Source organism: Ochotona princeps, chromosome 26 (assembly GCF_030435755.1).
Source record: "Ochotona princeps isolate mOchPri1 chromosome 26, mOchPri1.hap1, whole genome shotgun sequence".
NCBI lineage: Eukaryota > Metazoa > Chordata > Mammalia > Lagomorpha > Ochotonidae > Ochotona > Ochotona princeps.
The window spans coordinates 21,907,114-21,924,811 of record NC_080857.1 but is presented as its reverse complement, the minus strand read 5'-3'; the positions used below and the strand labels follow the sequence as shown (position 1 = coordinate 21,924,811).

The 17,698-nt window shown below is 49.6% G+C and overlaps 1 protein-coding gene across 4 annotated transcripts in view; it reads left to right on the top strand.

The window, feature by feature from the left end:
- The window catches only part of SMOC1 (SPARC related modular calcium binding 1), a 145,814-nt gene that overhangs the window by 117,776 nt on the left and 10,340 nt on the right, over positions 1 to 17,698 (top strand). For all 4 annotated transcript variants that reach the window (XM_058655506.1, XM_058655507.1, XM_058655505.1 and 1 more), the window contains exons 8-10: positions 9,321 to 9,513; positions 10,032 to 10,114; positions 13,302 to 13,407. In XM_058655506.1, the coding sequence (XP_058511489.1) occupies positions 9,321 to 9,513; positions 10,032 to 10,114; positions 13,302 to 13,407 (382 nt within the window). The remainder of the gene's footprint in view (positions 1 to 9,320; positions 9,514 to 10,031; positions 10,115 to 13,301; positions 13,408 to 17,698) is intronic.

Below are 17,698 nucleotides of genomic sequence, written 5' to 3'. Positions count from 1 at the left end.
ACTACTTGGGCCGTGTTCAGTTTCCTCCCAGATGCATTAGCAGGGAGCTGGACTGAAAGTGCAGAGTAACCAAGACTCGTACCAGCACTCTGATATGGGAACAAGCATGCCAATTGGCATCGTAACCCGCTACACTGAATTACTTGCCCTTAAATTTGTCTTTCACTTTCATTTCCCATGAACTTTGAAAAGTACCCCTGTATTGTTTCATTGAATCTTCACAATGACTCCTTAAAGCATGTGCTAGGATTATTCTAGTTTTGCAAGGAAGGAATCTGGGATTTCAGCAACTTAAAAAATTGTCCAAAATTCATGGAGCTAACAGGGGATCAATAATTACAAAGCCTGGAACAATGACTCCAAGCTAATCTTTTTTTTTAAAGATTTATTTATTTGAAAGGCAGAGTTACAGATAGAGAAGGAGAGACAAACAGAGATGCAGACAGAAAGAGAGGGAGAGAGACAGAGGCAGAGAGATGGAGAGAGAGAACGAGATCTTCCATCCACCTTGGCTGGGCAAGGCTGAAGCCAGGAGCCGAAAGCTTCATTCTGGTCTCCACATGCGTGCAAAGAGCCAAGAACTTGGGCCATCTTCCTCCATTTTCCTAGGTACATTAGGTCGCTGGATTGAAGCTGGAGCATCTGAGACTTGAACTGGTGCATATGAGATGTCCTTGTTGCAGGCAGCAGCTTAATCTGATATAGCACAACGCCACACTCAGCTTGTGCTCTTGCTTGCTGTGTTGCACTGCCTCTGTTCTAAGGTTGTTGACCTCTGTGAAATGGTGGCCGAAGCATCCAATGTGGCTGATCTGTGGAGTATGATAAGCGCCTTCTGTCACTTCAGCCTAGCCAAGCAAGCCTGGTTAGCCCCATATCTGTCCCACTTCCAGGAACATCTCTCTGACTGCCCTCAATGGCAGCTGGCACTAGGAAGCAGCCATCCTGCTCAGCTTTTATGCTAGCCTTTTTTTTTTCTTATTTTTAAAATCTGGACTGGGGCTGCAGGCAACTGTTTTCTTGGCCAATTGGTCAGTCGGAAGGAATGCCTCCCCAGGGAGTCTGCCAAGGTCCCCTTGTAGGTGACGAGTGGGTACTGAGGTTGTTCTTTATTGCTTCCTTTTCTGATGGAGGAGAAGAAGCATTTTAGCTTAACAAAGATGAGAAAACTCATTCTGACAGGAAAAAATTATTTTAGAATTTGCACAAAATCTGCTTCTGTTCTACCCGCCCCACGACAACTGAACACACACCTGAGCTGATCTGTTTGCCAGCGACTTTGGCTTTGCCAATTCTAGCAGGACCTCTGCTCTGGACCTTTCTTTGTTGGGCTTGTTGAGCGACCCTGTTCCCAAGAAAGGCCCCAGCCAAGGTTCTGTGTATGGACTCTCCTCTTTCAGAGGGGTTTTTGGATGACTTTGAATCATGTGGGCATCGAGCCTCAGGAGCTGACTGTGGCCAAGTGGGGCTCAGCAATGTGCATGATGGAACTCTCTGTGCAAATGGGGCTTGGAAAAATGATCCTCGGGGGCCACTTAGCCCCTCCTGTGCAAAAGCGCCAAGTCCACAAAGTAAGAAAAATAACCGATTCACATAGTTGGCTTGGAACCCTAGGTGCTAAAAACCCCATGTGGCTAAACACACAGAAAGGGCCTGCTCAGTGAGTTCCCATAAATCACTTGAAGACGACTTGCTCCAGATCCAAGCGCCACATCTCCAGTCCCGGTGCTTGCCCTTCCCCCAGCAGCAAGCTCTGCTATCTGAAACCTGGCCCTGCCTGTCCATCCATTGCTTTCTGCAGCTCTTTTCTTCCACTAATTTTGCAGCCACCCAGCAATTCTGAAAGACCCAGAAAGCACCCCCTTGGCAGGTGCATATGTGAGCCAAAAGAATTCTGAGCAGAAGTTGCACAATGTCTTGTGCCCCTGGAGTTTCATGTTGGGATGTAGAAGGCCTTTTTGACATGCACTGTGGTCTTTGGAGTCATATTTGAGCATTTCATTCATTTTTGATGAGACGCTACATTGGTAGGAAGCATTTGAAGAGGTTTCAGGGTTACTGTAGTAAACAGGACCCTAGGGATTCCCTAAAGTTCTTGGCCCAAAAGAATGGTTCCTTTGGCCATGAAACATAATCCAGTACCTCTCACTTTTCAGGCTGGGTAACCTTTTAATTGATTTTGTTTCCCTGAGAAAATTGAAGGCTTGATGAACTGAGGATTAAGTGGAGCATTTCCCAGGATGTGTCAAGGGGAGAGATATTCTTTTCTCAGCCCCTATGGACTCATCCTCACTGTGTGAGACCTATTTTGCAGTGGGCAACCCCATCTCCAAAGCATCAGATTAAAAGAGAATTCTGGGCATGGTACCATAATGGAGCGCTTGGACTAAATACTCTTAATGAATCCTGGATACCTAAGATTCCTTGGTTCTCTCATGAGTTGGCAGCTGGGTGCCAGAGTGGGTGTGGCAAAGGGGTGGGAGACGTGGACAGATTCCTGGCTATGGAGCATACATCCTGGTGAACTCAAGGCCAAGGGGAAGGGTTTCAGGGCAGATTGAGGCATCAACACTCAGCAGGGGCTGCAGTACTCCTTGGCCTCACTCCAGGGTGGGGGTTGTTAAGGAAACCCTTGGGGAAGGAGGAATATTTTGCATAAAGGTTGGTTACCAGCTCATGGCTGGTTCTTCCTACCTGTGGTGTTTGCATGGAATGTTTTTGATCTTTCTGTTGTCTGATGTGGCCCCACTGCAGAGAGCACACACAGAAACAGCCAAGCTGAGAAGCCAAGTCCACTGAAGCCCTGGATCTTACTTTCCTCCTGCTGAGTCCCAGTCACCTTTGTGACTCTAATTCCTGCTTTGGGCCTCACTCCCTCAGGACACTGCCTTGTCAGCTTCCCACTCTGTTTTCTGTACTGTGAGCAGCTTTCTTGTCTGGGGTACCCAAGCCGCCCTAAATGCCCACAGAGCTCCCTTGAGGAGGACAGCCTCTTTTTCTGGGATGATTGCATCATTCATCTGGGCGTCCACCCAGTCCATTTTATGGCCCGTGACTCTCCTCAGTTTTTCTGCGTATGGTGCTCTGAGACATTGGCCTTTTGTCTTGCACTCATTTGTCTTGTGAGCCATTTTAGGTCTGAACTTGGCTTGGTTACTGTGTCCATTTTAATGGTCAAACACAAATCTAGATATTGTTGTGCAGTTGGTTGTGGAAATGCTAAACATTTATGATTTTTTGACTTAAAGGTTTTTAAAGAAGTGATTTAGTTAAAATTTTTGATTAACATGTGATATTTGCATGTTTTTATGGAGCACAGTACAAGATTTCAACATGTACATACAGTGCAAGCTGAGCAAACTTGATATACATTGTGTTCTGTAATATGAATGGGCCTCCTCTAAACAGTTGAAGGGATTCAGAGCAAAGACAGGGATTTTATCTCTAAATTCCACATGCAATTCCTGCCTGAGTTTCCAGCCTGCTGTCCTGCCCTGTTGATTTTGGACACAAGGCTGTTCCATCACTTTCACTTGAATTTCCAGCCTCCTGACTTGTCCTATATATTTCAGGCTTGATAGTGTCCACAGTGACATCAGCTCCTTCCATAAGATGTCTCTATCTTTCTCTGTGCGGGTGTGTTCATGCACTTCCACACAGAAGCCCATCTGTATCTATAGGGACTACACTCCAAGATCCTAGTGGGTGCCTGGAACTGTGGCTAGAACCACGCTCTGTGTACATTACACTTTCTCCTACACATCCACCTGCATGAATAGTTCAGTTTACAAATTGGGTGCCATAGGAGAATAACAACCGTAATTACCACTAAAATAGAACAATTATAGCAGTATATGGTAAAAACAAAAAAAAGCTATGTGAATGCAGTCTCTATTGCCATGGGATGTGGGATGAGGCAGGGTGGAATATGGACATGTGGGATAAAGAACCATGGTTCATGTCCCAAGAGAGATGGCATGAGACTTTATCACCCCACTCAGAACAACAATTTAAAATTTTTAAAGTGTTCATTCCTAGAATCTTCCATTTAATATTTTCAAACCATAGTTGACCACGGATAAGATATTGCTGAAAATTGGCTAAGAGGGAGTCTCTTGTATAAACACACACACATACACACACAGAGGGAGGTTTTCTAAAAACTTGTGGCAGGCACAGGCATTCAGCTTAGCATTTAAGATGCCTGGGTATGACTCCCAGCTGTAGCTCCTGCCTTCAGCTTCTTGCTAATGCAGAGCATAAAAGGCAGCAGGTAACGGTTCCAGGAACTGGATTCTGACACTCCTGTAGGAGACCTGGATGGTGTGGTTGGCTCCTGACTTTGAGGTCATTCTAGCCCTGGTACAGAACTGATTGTTGGGGGCCTCTGGGGCATGTGAGCCACCAGGTGGGAGCTTTCTTTCTGTTTCTTTGCCTTCATCTGTCTCCTTTCATGTCAAATACGGAAATGGGCAAGTTCATGAAAGATGCACCTTATCTTTTAGTTGCCTTTCTCTGCGAATGCTTCGGAGTAGCCTTGAACATGTTTTCTGTTGGTACTTTGGGTGATACAAACCTTCTCCAACCATGGTTTTTTCTCTCCACTCCTCTCAACTCCTGCCTCCAACATTGTGAAGTTCCCATCTTTTTCCTCCAAAAATTTCACGCCTTGGCTGGCCCAGTATAAACACTGACAGCATTTTTGAGGTGTTTGCATGCTAGGCTACCAGACCTCAACTTTCCTCTGTTTTTGTTATTTATTTTCATGTTTTTAAGAGAGAAAGAGAGAGGGAAACAGAGAGAGTTAGAGATCTTTCATCTGCTGGTTCAGTCCCCAAATGCCCACAACAGCAGAAACAAAGCCTGGGCTCACCAATGACCTTACGGGAGGCAGGAACCCAAGCACTTGAGCCTTTCAATGTGCGCATTAGCAGGAAACTGGATTGAGAAATTGAGCCTGGACTTGAACTCAGGCACTCTGATATGGTGTGTGGGAATCCAAAGGGGTGTCTGAACTCCTGTGCCCAGTGCCCGAGCCAGACTGCAGCTTTTCTGTTCTTTCCCTCAACAGTTCCTTGACCAGACACCAGAAAGAAAGAACAACACAAGGAGCTGAAACTCAAATCTTATCGTGTTTATGTTTGTTGGCTGTTTTTGCTTAGGGAAAAAAAATGGTAGAGGAAGAAAAAGATGATGAAGAAGGAACGATTCCCAGGACAGAAGGATAAACTCTGGGCTAAAGCCACAATTGGGGATTAGCTGGGGATTAGGTTTTCCACATCCACTTTGCTCTTAATTACCAGGTAGAATGGAGAGGCCCAGGCCAGTCATGTAGATGGCTGTTCATGCTAGCCTGTCTCAGTGTACTGTGTGAGGACCTAGGCCCTGGGCATGCAGGCAGGGTTCCTGTCCATGTGGCTCACCCTTGTGCTTCCTCTGCCTTCTGCCATTGCTGTTCCACCCCAGGTCTCCTTTGCCTGGTGTCAGGCATAGTTGGATGACCTAGAGACTGTATGTTGTCTAGTGGCATTTTCTTGCATTTCTTACTGGGGATGCTTTTCTATTGTGTTTTTTTCTCTGACACTCCCAGAGCTCTGTGGGTGAAGCTTAAACTACTCATTGGTGCACGGGGATAACCTGGCTTTCTCAGTCTCTCTCAGCACCATCCCAGGGGTAGGTGTGTAAGTGTGTGTGTGGCTCCACATGCTCGAGCCCCAGCCTTGGCAGCCCTGGTTGTTCCTCTTTCCTGCTGTTGATTGTGACTTTTGAGTGTGTGCAGATGGCCTTGGCCGATTCTCCTCTTGGCTTATGTCCTTGGACTTTCCTAGGGCGAGAGTGAGCGCATTGGAATTAGTGGGTGTCCACATCTGGAGAGACCCTTGAAATACAACTGTGCTCTTGTCTCCCGGAAGATGACTTCTTGGCACCTGGGAAAACTGATACATGTGACTTTGAAGATTCATCTGGGAAGTGATTGAGCAAGGCAGAAGGTGACAGCAGTTCCAAGGACAAGCCCGCTTCTGAGTCAGATGAGCTTTTGCCCCTTGAGGCTCACTGATGAGTTTTGCATGAATAATTGATTTAGGAGAAGCGCTGCAGGAATCATTGGCTGGTTGATCGATTGAAAGGCTTTGCGGAGGCTATGGGAACACTCAAGGGGAGACTGACGGAGAGCTGAGCAAGTCTAGACGTTGCAGTTAGCTGTTGCTGTGTGGCAATGCACCTCACAGCTTCCTGGCTGTCCTTCCTTTTTAACATGGCTGTGGGTTTACTGGGAGACTTGGACTTGCTTTACCTGAATTCGCTCCTGAATGCTTCCAGGGAGAGTATCTGTGAGCTGGACTGTCTAAGATGATCTGCACGCACACGCCTACAGCCACTGTGGATGTGGGCAGAGCTGCTGCCCTCTTCCTGTCGGGGGCTTTGCTTCTTTAGGTTACACTCATTTGTGTTCATGGCTCCCTAGAAAGTGCCAAGTGGATGCAGGACTCTGCAGACCCTGGTCTAGTCCCATTGTTACTCATCCATTCCATCGCCGGCCAAAACAAGTCAGAATCGACAAGGAACAGGGTCTACCCAAGGGCCTAATGTCAGGTGCAGACCCAGGCTCATGATCTACCATAGTAGTAAAGGGAAATGAAGGCTAGAAGATATTCAGATTTGCAGAGGGGAAGAACAGAGCTGGGCTCCAGTCCCAACTCTGCCCCTTCATGACTGTCTGACTCAGATGGAGTTAGCCGATCTTTCTCTGTGTTCTCTGTTCAATGAAGATCACAGCAACATTTCTCTTACTGGCTTCTGATGAGCTTAAAGTCAGTTCATGCAGGTGTTTGTTTCCATGGTAAACACTCAACGAGGTGTCACTCACTGTTACTCGCTTGACAGTTCTCTTGTGCTGGGGGAGTTATACATTGGATTTGGGTTTTCTAGTTCTGAAGCAAAACTGGGAGGCACAGAAGCGACAGGGTGCTGCCACAGGATGTCATCTGCCCAGCGGCAGCCGGGCTGTACCAAACACCCTGCATTTTGAGCCCAGCAAATTCAGGTGATCTGTAAGACACAGAACCCAGAAAGAGCCCACTCTGCAGGTAGATGCATTTCTCATCCATGGATAGTTGACGGTGATGCTGTCTAGGGCTTAGCAAGCTGGCCTTGGCCATCGGGAACCCTTGACTAAAATCCTTAGCCTCCTTCTCTCCCAGCTGCATGCACTTGGGGAAATTTTATGTCTCTCCTAAGTTAAGCTTCCTTGTTTACCTTGGATAGGCAAAGGGACAAGGCCAAGCATAGACCTTAGGTCTCCACTGAGCACATTTGACATATCTGCTTGTGTTGTTACTAGTATAAACATAATTTCAAGGGAGATGTTGTTGGAAAACCAACAGTGTGTTTCACAAAGGTTGTGATGAACCATCTCTCATTCTTATGGGGTTTCATAGAGGACAAAGAGAATAAATACTGAATTCTTATGCTTGCATTCAGCCTTCTCTCTAACTCTGTGCTAACCTGTATTTGTTCACTTAGGGAACTTCATCATTTTTATGGTTTCCATGTTCTCTAGAACTTTCCAGAAGCTGACTGTAAACATTTCAGAATAGTCTTCAAGGCCTTCCAGAAACGCATCATGAAAGCCAAGACCACAGACGTGCACCTCATGGACAACCCCAGTGCACATTTCTGTGGGTTTCAGGAGCCCCTAGGGTGTGGGAAGTTGGGTCTACCATGGTCTGTGTGCTGGGGAAACTGGCTCTCTGTGTCTGGCTCTCAGCCTGATTTACGACTTGTAGAGGTCGGCCTGGAGAGATTTAATTTAAAGCCTCTGTCAGAGGTTGTTAGCTGAACGTGGTACCAGTGAGAAGTTTTCCTTTGCTTTGCTCTCCTGTCACCTCTTTCATGGAGTGATATACGAGATAGGTTCCCAAATTGGGGGCCGTAGGAGCTATTGAGACACTCTTGTCTAAGCCAGTTGATGTTGCCATGGCACCATGCTGGCCAAGCGCTGAAGTGGAAATCCAACATCTTTCAGACAGGTTCCTTCAGGTCCCTCTTGCCACTCCATTTCGCTCTGTTTTTCCTAAGCTTGCTGCTCGGTGCTGATCTGTTGGCGGGCACCGAGAGTGCAGTGGTGGGCAGAATCCCAACTCTGATGCTTGCTGTTCTTCATAAACTCCTTTTCCTGTAGTTGATGGGATTCTTTCCAGCTGCTTCCGTTTGCACTGTGAAAGCAATAGGTTTCCATTTTCTAAATGGCAACTGTGTTTTAATAGTACATGTGCTGCACATACTGTCCCCTGGCCCTGAGGTATTTTTGTGTCCACAAGGAGGCATCCCCCTTGCCGCATGATGAGGATTGCTGGTAATGTTTGTCAAGGAGAGGAAGAACGGCTTTTCCATCATCTAACTTCTCCCGGGGACAGAGTGGCTTTACTCCGCATCTCTGAGCACACCTGCAGATTAAGCGTTTACTCTTTTCTTCTGTGAGGGTGCTCCAAAGTGTTTGGGAAAAAATAGAATTGAAAGACAATTTGATGAAGTAGCATTCATGGAGTCACATTTTCAGAGACAGAGCAGAACAGGCGTGAGGCCCCTTGGGCTGGACATGCCTGGCACGAAGCACCACCGTACACTGTCTTAGCATGGCCTTGGCTCCAGGAAGTCAGGTGTGGCAGCTCAGCCATGCTCATGTAGTCCCAGGGTCCTGAGTGTGGTCATCTTCCCAGTGGGTCTGTTCTCATTCTCACTAGATGGATGCAGCAGGTGGCTATTGGGTTTAGCTGTGGCAGAGCTGGAGCCGGTCCTTCCCTCTGGAGTATCCACAGGAGGCCAGCAGACATGGTTCTGTCTTGACACATCCAGGCCTAAGCTGTCTCCAGGGAGGGAACTTCCTGCTCAGTTCGTAGCGTAGCCAGGCCACTGGCACTGTCTCTCTTGGAGCTGGTAGAGCATGCATCAGTGGAATTCAAGCTGACAACAGGGAGGAAACTCTGCTCCCAGGGTGGGGTTGGGTGGGACAGGTTGGGGGAACTGCTACTCTAAGGAGGCCCTGGCTGGTTCATAGCTGCAGCATGGCCTGTTGGTCAGGGAGGCTGAAAGTCTGGCAGTGGATGGGGGTGGGCACAGGCAGGCCCCTCTCCCCTGTCAGCTGTGGGAGACACAGCTCTCTCTCTCTCCCTCCCCCCATCCCTCTCCCTGGTGATTTGTCAGCCAAGCCATCAGTCATGTGGGATGAAGCCGTATGTACATAGGGTGCTAGACAGAGAAGACGGGAGAGGAAACTTACAGTAGTGGGAGTCACTGCCAGGCTGTGTGCTCTTTTGCAGAGAAAGTCCATTCTTGTGACCAGGAAAGGCAGAGCGCCCTGGAAGAGGCCCGGCAGAACCCCCGTGAGGGCATTGTCATCCCCGAGTGTGCCCCTGGGGGCCTGTATAAGCCCGTGCAGTGTCACCAGTCCACTGGCTACTGCTGGTGTGTGCTAGTGGACACGGGGCGCCCACTGCCTGGGACATCAACACGGTAAGCACATGCAGAGCCTGTCCTACAGCCCGGGCCCCAAGCAAGTGGATCAGCGCTTGTTGTCCTGGCACCTGCCTGCTTCGTTGCCTTTGTTGGATGGCAGGGAGGTCAGAAGTGGTGCTGATGAGGATCTGATAGAAAAAATCTGGGATTAGGATTCTGTCATAGATTCATTCCTTCCTGGTTAGGAGCCTTGGAAAAGAATTTGAGCTCCCTGAATGCCCATTTTCTGGTAAGAAATGTCTGCTCCGCCAGCTGGGGCTCTCTGCTTTAAAAGAGACCCCGGGTGCAGATCTAAGGTGACACAATTGTGCTTGAGTGATGAAAGTGACATGCCAAACATGTCTCAATAGGAACATCTCTGCTGAAGTTGTCCGGGGCTGCCGGCTGTTGAGGGGAGGTTTTGCTGCCAGCCCTGGGCGCTGTAGGCTCAGTAACAGCTCAGATCATTGCCAGGCAGCAGTGGCTGAATGGGTCTCAGTTGCCAACCCCTCTCAGCACCATCTCTCTCTTCTCAGATACGTGATGCCCAGTTGTGAGAGCGACGCCAGAGCCAAGAGCGCGGAGGTAGATGACCCCTTCAAGGACAGAGAGCTACCAGGTGGGAGATGTGCTGCCCCTGCTGTCCCTGCACCCCCTCCACATGGGAAAGCTGCTCTCCCCGCAGTCTTCCTGGTCTGTGAGATGAAGTGGGGGCTACTGGGCAGGCAGTGCAGGTATGGGGGACCAGCAGCCATTGGCTTTGCATCCCAGTCTGAGGTTTGTCCCTAATTTCTCCTATACTCTTGAGCACATTGATTCTCTCTCTTGGTCTCGCCTCTATTGTTGAAACATAGTCACTGTAGCTAGCATTTTGGCACAGCCAGGTGATGCTGCTGCTTACAACATCAGCATCTCCTGTCAGAACACAGGTTCAAGTGCTGCTACTCTACTTCTGATGCAGCTGCTTGCTAATGCGCCTAGGAAAGCGGTAGAAGATGGCCTAAGCGCTTGGGCTCCTGTACGCCAAATGGGAGACATGAATGGAGTTCCTGGCTTCTGATTCCAGCTTGGTCCAATTTGAACCATTGTGGCATCTGGGGAGTGAGACAGTGGATGAGAGGTCTCTTTCTCCTCCACTGAATTAAAATCTTGCCTCTGCAGTTCTCCAGTCCTTTCCAACCCCTGGCATCATGTTTAGGGGGTCTATAAATCACTTTTTTTCCAGGACTGTGAAGAGAAGACAGCCTGCAGGGAGGAGCTGTCATTATGAATGGGGCTGGGTCTGTCACCTGTCCCACAGAGGTGCCTGGTGGCACAGGATGACCACGGAGGGTGACAGAAGACACACAAAAAGGGGCTCAGGACCTCCAGATGACCACCATGTTGGGCTGCTACTAGAGATTAGAGATCTGGAATCTCAGAGTTTTTTTTTTTTAAGATTTATTTATCTTTATTTGAGAGACACTTAAAAAGCGAGGAAGAGAGAGAGGAGAGATTTTTCTATCCACTGATTCACTCCCCAAATGACTGTGATGACCAGAGCTGAACTGATCTGAAGCCAGGAGCTTCTTCCAGGTCTCCCACGTGGATGCAGGGACCCAAGGACCTGAGCCATCCTCTGCTGCATTCCCAGGTGCATCAGCAAGGAGCTGGATAGGAAACAAAGCAGTTGGGATTTGAACCATAGCCCATGTGGCATTCTGGCACTGCAGGCAAAGGATTATCCTGATAAGCCACTGCCAGTCACGGAATCTCAGTGTTTTTACATCAGTGCTGGTGGGAACTAGAGCCCCCTTCTGTAACACAGCCTGGCTCCAGAGTGAGGGCAGGGAGGAACGAGTCCTGGAAGTCAGGGGGTTGCCACACAGCGTGGTGGAAATTACCCTGTCAGAAGGGAAAAGTCATGGGGCCAGGTACCTCTCTCTACCCTCCTCCTCCTCCCCTAGTGGGAGTTAAAATTCTACTTGGTGCCTGGTACTTGGTTTAACTTAGTGGGCAACATCTGCATGAGCCTTACAAAATGGAGGAACAGACTTTGGAGGAATCCATCCATATACTGGGAGAGTTTAAAATGTTTGTGGAAGGATGAAATTAAAAGAGAAGTTATTTTAGTACCACACATTTGAATTTTTAAAAATATTTCTTTTATTTATTTGAAAGGCAGAGTTATAGAGAGTGGGGAGAGACACAGGGAAAAAGAAATCTTCCATTACTGGTTCATTCCATAGTGAGGTTGAAGCCAGGAGCCAGGAACTCTCCTGGATCTCCCACATGGGTACTTGGCCATCTTCTGCTGCCTTCCAGGAGCATTAGCAGGGAGCTGGATCAGAATAGCCAGGACTCGAACTGGTGCTCATATGGTTTACTGACATCACAGGCAGAGGTTAAACGTGCTGTGCCATGACACCAGTCCCTGAAGATTTAAAATTCGTGAACAGTTTTTTTTCATAACATGTATTTTTCATGAACTCCCCAGCATGGAGTGCAATTTTTGTCTTCGCAACAAAATCTGTATTTTAATCCCATTTTCCCATGAACTTTTTGAAGTGCTCTGGTGTAAATAGTTCCGACAGAGCCTCTCATGGAACACAGCCAGGTGATGTGAGGATGCAAGGGGGAGTTCACCAGGTATTTCACGCCTTCTTGATCACATGTGTTGAACCTGACACCTGGAGGGTTTGGGTAGAGAACAGGACTGCTGACAGAGAGGAGGATCATGAGCCCTGTTGAGGGCCATTGGCAGTCGTGAGCTTATGGGGACACGCCTCTATCCCATCCCATTGTGTGCTGGGCGTTGTCTCGGGCAATGCCCAGCCCTGTGGGTGTACATACAGAAAATGCCTGTCACTGAGGAGGGCATCTGTGCTTTCTAGGACAGAGCAGTGAGGAAAAGGAGAACAGAGTTTTGGGGGCATTTACCAGGCACATTTTGTAATTCTAATCCAAGCTGCGTGGGAGAGTAGTGGACAAAGAGGAGGTTCTTGAACAAGTCATTGTTTACTGTTGGGGCTCTTTTTTAAAAAAAAGATTTATTTATTCACTGAAAGGCAGCACAAAGTGATACATGGATGATAGATTAGATAATAGATAGATAGATAAACAGATTGATAGATAGCTTCCACCTGCTGGTTCCCAAATGACTGCAGCAGCCAGATCTTGATCTTGTTGAAGCCAAAAGTCTGAAACTCCATCTGGGTCTCCCACATGAATGCCAGGGGCTCAAGCAATTGGGCATTGTCCATTGCCTGTCCTGGTGCAATGTCAGAGAGCTGGGTCAGGAACAGAGCAGCCAGGACTGAAACCAGTACTCTGTTGGGAGATGCTGCCATTGCAAACACTGGCTTAACTTGCTGTGCCGCAGTGCCCGCTCCAACCACTGAGAGTTCTGCCTCCACGTGTGCTTCCGTGGCTGGTCCTCACCTCTTAAACAGTGTTCTTCAAACTCTAGGGTGACTTCCTGCCCATCTGCTCGCGTCTCCAATGTCTGGGCTTCCCAAGGAGAAGGGCCCTGTGTGTTGTTCACTACTGTGTCTGCAGTGTCAAACAAAGTGTTCAAGTTGGTTCTCAGCCAAAATGTGTGGAGTGGAAGAAAATGTAAAGCATTTTTATCCACTTGGTCTTATCGTCTCACGGGAGTAGAGGAATTAGGGGGCTTATAAGAATCATCTGAGCAGTAAACAATCCTGAAAGTGGATTTGGCTGGACAAGGAGGGCTTCAAGAGGTTTGGGAATGCATGATAGTTGAGAAAGGCTGTTTCTTTGATTATTTGTCTGGCATCTGTCTTCAGACTCATTTTATCGTTTAGGCTGTCCAGAAGAGAAGAAACTGGAATTTATCACCAGCCTCTTGGATGCGCTCACCACCGACATGGTTCAGGCCATTAACTCAGCAGCGCCCACTGGAGGTGGGAGGTGAGAATGTGAGCAGGACTGAGCTTGGTAGCGGGAGGTGGGATGGGCAGGATCTGTAGGGGACAAGAGCGGGAAGCCTGTCCTTTTCCTGAAACTGTCCCTGTGGCTTTGTTTCTTCTGCTGACAAACTTCCAGCCCCTCTCCTGTCCTGACCTTTGGGAACTATGACTCGCAGGGCTGTCTAGAAAGTTCCAGCTGTGCAGTCGCAGAGGGAATGTGTTGGCTTGAGAGTCCTGAGTGGGAGGAAGGATGAAGGGTGTCCACCGGGGGCGGGGACGATGGGGGTAGTACATTGCCCTTGGCGACTTTCTCCTCTTCCAAGAACTGGGAGCTTTCTGCCTCTGCGATCTCTGGAGACTCCAGCAGACTCTGGGCCGAGGAACCGGAATCACACTTAGTTTAGGAGTAGATGTGGCATGAAGTTATCCTGATGAGAGGCTGACACACACACACACACACACTCTCCCTCTGGGACCAGCATCGCTGGGCGTCACTAGCTGGGGCCATCTTGTCAGCTGGTTGCAGGCAGGCATCCACTTAGCACCTTTGGGTGATGTACCATGATCCAGGCACTGGGATTAGGACTCAGTTCCCAGGAATATGAGAAATGTCCCCTCCCTTTGAAAGAAAGCATCCTATACCATGGTATATACTTAGCAAGTTATGTGGGGAGTGCGGGGGCTAGAGGTGGATGAATGGTAAAAGGATGCTTAACTCAGCCTGGGGAATCAGAGAAGACTTCCTGGAGGAGGTGCCAGTGGAGGTGAGTTTTGAAGGATAGATGGGTAGGACTCAGTCAATCAGACATTGAGAGGGTCATTCCTGGAAGAAAGAAGAAACATTGTGACCCCAAAAAAGCACCTCTCTGTGGCTCAGTACAGCAGGAGGTGGGTGGCAGAGGACAGCAGATGCAGAATCAGCCTACAGTGATGATGTCGGAGTGGGCCGGGTGGCGGCCAGGCCATGGCGGTGGGCATGGAGGGCAAAGGGTTTGGGCTCCTCGCTGCAGTACAGCAGGTATTTCTTGTGGCAGGAACTTCTGAGTGTCCTGTGGCTTGCCCAGGCAGGGGAGCCAGTCCCCCAGCATTTGCCTGGAGCCGGAGCTGGTGTCCGTAAGGGGAAGGCATACCACTAGGACAGACCCTGGCCCCTAGGCCCAAGCCTGACAGCTCTGCAGCAGTGTGCAGCACCCCTGGGTATGGACTTAAGGCAGGCTCCGGGACTTTGTGCACAGCTGTCATGCTCCTTCCCCTCCGCCCCCACCACTGCCCCATGGATCTGATAAACGCAGCCTTCCTGAAAGCGCAGGGGTTAGAGCAACACAGATGCTCCTAGGGTCAAGATGTGCAAACAGCCAAAAGGCAAGTGGGATGCACACACACTATGGAATATTGCTTGGTCCTAAAAAGGCAGGAAGTCTCCTTATGTGGAGGACATGATGCTGAGCGGCACTGTGTGACTGTGTGCTCACAATTCCCTGAGCCCCCTGAAATCATCGGTGCAACAGTGGTTCCGGGAGCTGATGCTTTGGCACTGTCTGTGGTCTCAGGCATTGCCTGAGGGTCTTGGACCACATCTCCTGTAGCTGAGGGGAGGGGTACTGTGTTCCTGTGCCTTAGAAGAGAAGGAAAGCCTACCAGAGAAGGGCATGGAGGTGAAAATGCCAGGCCTGGGCATTCCTGCTGGGCTACTCTGCCTCAGCCCTAAAGTGCAAGCTGTCAGATGCCAGCCTGTTGGCTCCCAGGCAAGCACTGGGGTGTGGCATGGTTCTGGCACAGAAAAGGGCAACACAGACAAGATATGTTGCTGCCCCAGGCCAGGAAGTCCAACCATAGGCTGAGGGGACTTTTTGAATAGAAAATTGAACTTATAAAGTTGGTAATGGTCTTTTCAAAGATTTGCTTATTTTAATTTGAAATGCAGATTTACAGAGAGAGGGAGAAACAGAGACAGAGAGATCTTCCATCCATTGGTTCACTCTCCAAATGGTTGCAATGGTTGGAGCTGGGCTGACCTGAAGCTGGGAGCCAAGAGCTTCCTCCTAGTCTCCTGCGTGGATGCTGGGGCCAAAGAACTTGGGCCATCCTCTGTTGTCCTCCCAGGCCACAAGCAAGGAACTGGATGAGAAGTGGAGCAGCCAGGACTTGAACCTGCGCCCATATGGGATACCAGGGTGCAGGTGAATCACTTGCATGCTGTGCCACCGCACCAGCCCGTATAATAGTTGTGTGTCCTGGGGAAGGCATATCTTCCAACCTTCTCTTTTTGGTGTAATTTAGAGTTGGGAAAAAATTTTTTTTCAATATTCTTTCCAAAATGTGTTTTTCATTTTAGACTCATCTTAGCTTAACCCTGCTTGGAATGAAAGGTTGGAACTGCTTTGGGTAGCTGTGTTACCTAAAGGCTGGACTTTTAATCAAAGACAAGATGGGCCAAGCAACAATTTAGAAATCAAGGAAGGAGAAGGAGAGAGAGAGAGAGAGAGAGAGAGAGAGAGAGAGAGAGAGAGAGAGAAGGAGAGAGAGAGGAGCAGTTGTATGGGGTTACTGGTTGGGGTTGCTGGCTTTCCTGGTTTAAAGTTCTCCAAAGTATCTCCATCACATTTAGCAGAAGCCGTGCCCTCAAGGTCAGGGTCAGAGGCTGGATTGCAGGCACCAGATAAGGACACCCCATCTGATGTCTGCCAGATCTTGCTGGTCTCTGGCAATAGAGACTGTCCCTGAGCTGAGGCCTGTGGCAGACAGTGACAAGAAGGGGCAGGGGCGTGTTTGAACAGTGCAAAGAAGAAAGTGTTTCCCTCCTGGCCCCTGCTCCCTGACCTGTGTCCTCTTAGCATAGAAGTGCTGGCTTTGCACCAACTCAGGCATCAGGGGGCTGACTTGGCATTTCCCAGCCTCTCCTGGTCTGGGCTCCTTGCTTAGGTTCTGGGGATGTGTGAAGATGGAGAGGAGACATGTGCACCTCAGGCACTGTACCACAAAGTCAGTGTGGTAATAAAGGCACTGAGGGCATGCTTGACCTGGGAGGTGATATCTGACCTGCCCTGTCACTTACAGAGGGGACAGCGCCCCCACTTGGATGGCTGGGGGCGAATCCGTCCCAGTGCAGGGAACCATACAATACAGAATATGGAGCAGGCAGGGCATGTGGGAGGCCCTGTCAGAAGCAATGTGGCCTAAGTTTGAATGTGGGTTATGGACCAACCAGAAGTGAGGCTGCAGAGCCAGGCAGCGCCCAGATCATGCCACGTCTCCCGAGTCACGCCAGGGGGCAGCAGGGAGCCACTGGGTGCGAGGGGTGTTTTTGGAGCATCATCCTTCTGGGGCTGTGCAAGTGGGATTGGGCGGGAGCAAGGCGGGCAGGGTGCAGGGAGAGCCTAGATTGTGAGGGGGAGGGGTGGCTCCCTGGTTTTCTGCGGTGCAACCAATAGCATTTCCAGATGTGTCGGATGTAGGCGGCGGAAGAGCTGGAGGTGGCTGCTCCCTCTTTCTGCCTTTTAGCCTGATTTAGCGCTGAAAAGCCACTCTGACCAAGTCTGTAAAAACAGGCAAAGTGGAATGGAGGGTGTCGGCAGAAACGTCTGGGGCTGGGGCGTGGGAAAGAACACCCTGCAAACAGCACCCTTGGGTGTTGAGTTCTCCCTTATCCGCCCCTTCCCCCAGCAGGACGTGGCTCGCTCCCTGGGTCTCTCTTGCATGTGTTAGTGCCAAGGACGATTTCTGAGATCCCAGCCAGTGGAACATTCTAGAGAAGCGGAGCTCTCTCCTTGCTCTGGGTGGCCAACTTCAAGGAGAGCAGGATGGCTTTGTGGCCCCAGCCTCGCTGTTCTCTGTTCTTGCCAATAGGTGGCACTACAAGGAAGAGGCTAGCAGGGGCTGACTTGGCATTTCCTGGTCCTAGCTGCACAGCTGTTGAGCCCCAGACCCAAGTGCACATGGGGTTCTGTGGGTCTGCTTGGCTTGGCTGCTGCCCACAGCCCATCCTGCCTTACCTTGTCTGAAACTGCTGAGCACAGCAGAACTGGGCCTCAGTTCTTGGCCGAAACAGGTTCCCTTGTGGTGAATGGGACTTGGCTCTCCAGCTGCGCATTGCAGCCAAGGCTGGCAAGGCTGATGGTGCAGAAACAAAACTGAAAGTGCCGCAGAAGGGTGGTCCCTGCCTTTCTCTGGGATAGGGAGAGGGCACTGGGGGACCAGTGCAGGGAGGAACCTGGCTTGCGAGGGTCTTCCCATTCCTGTAGCTGCAAGTCAACCAGGCAGCCACTGAAAGTGTCCAGAGTTCACGGCACACA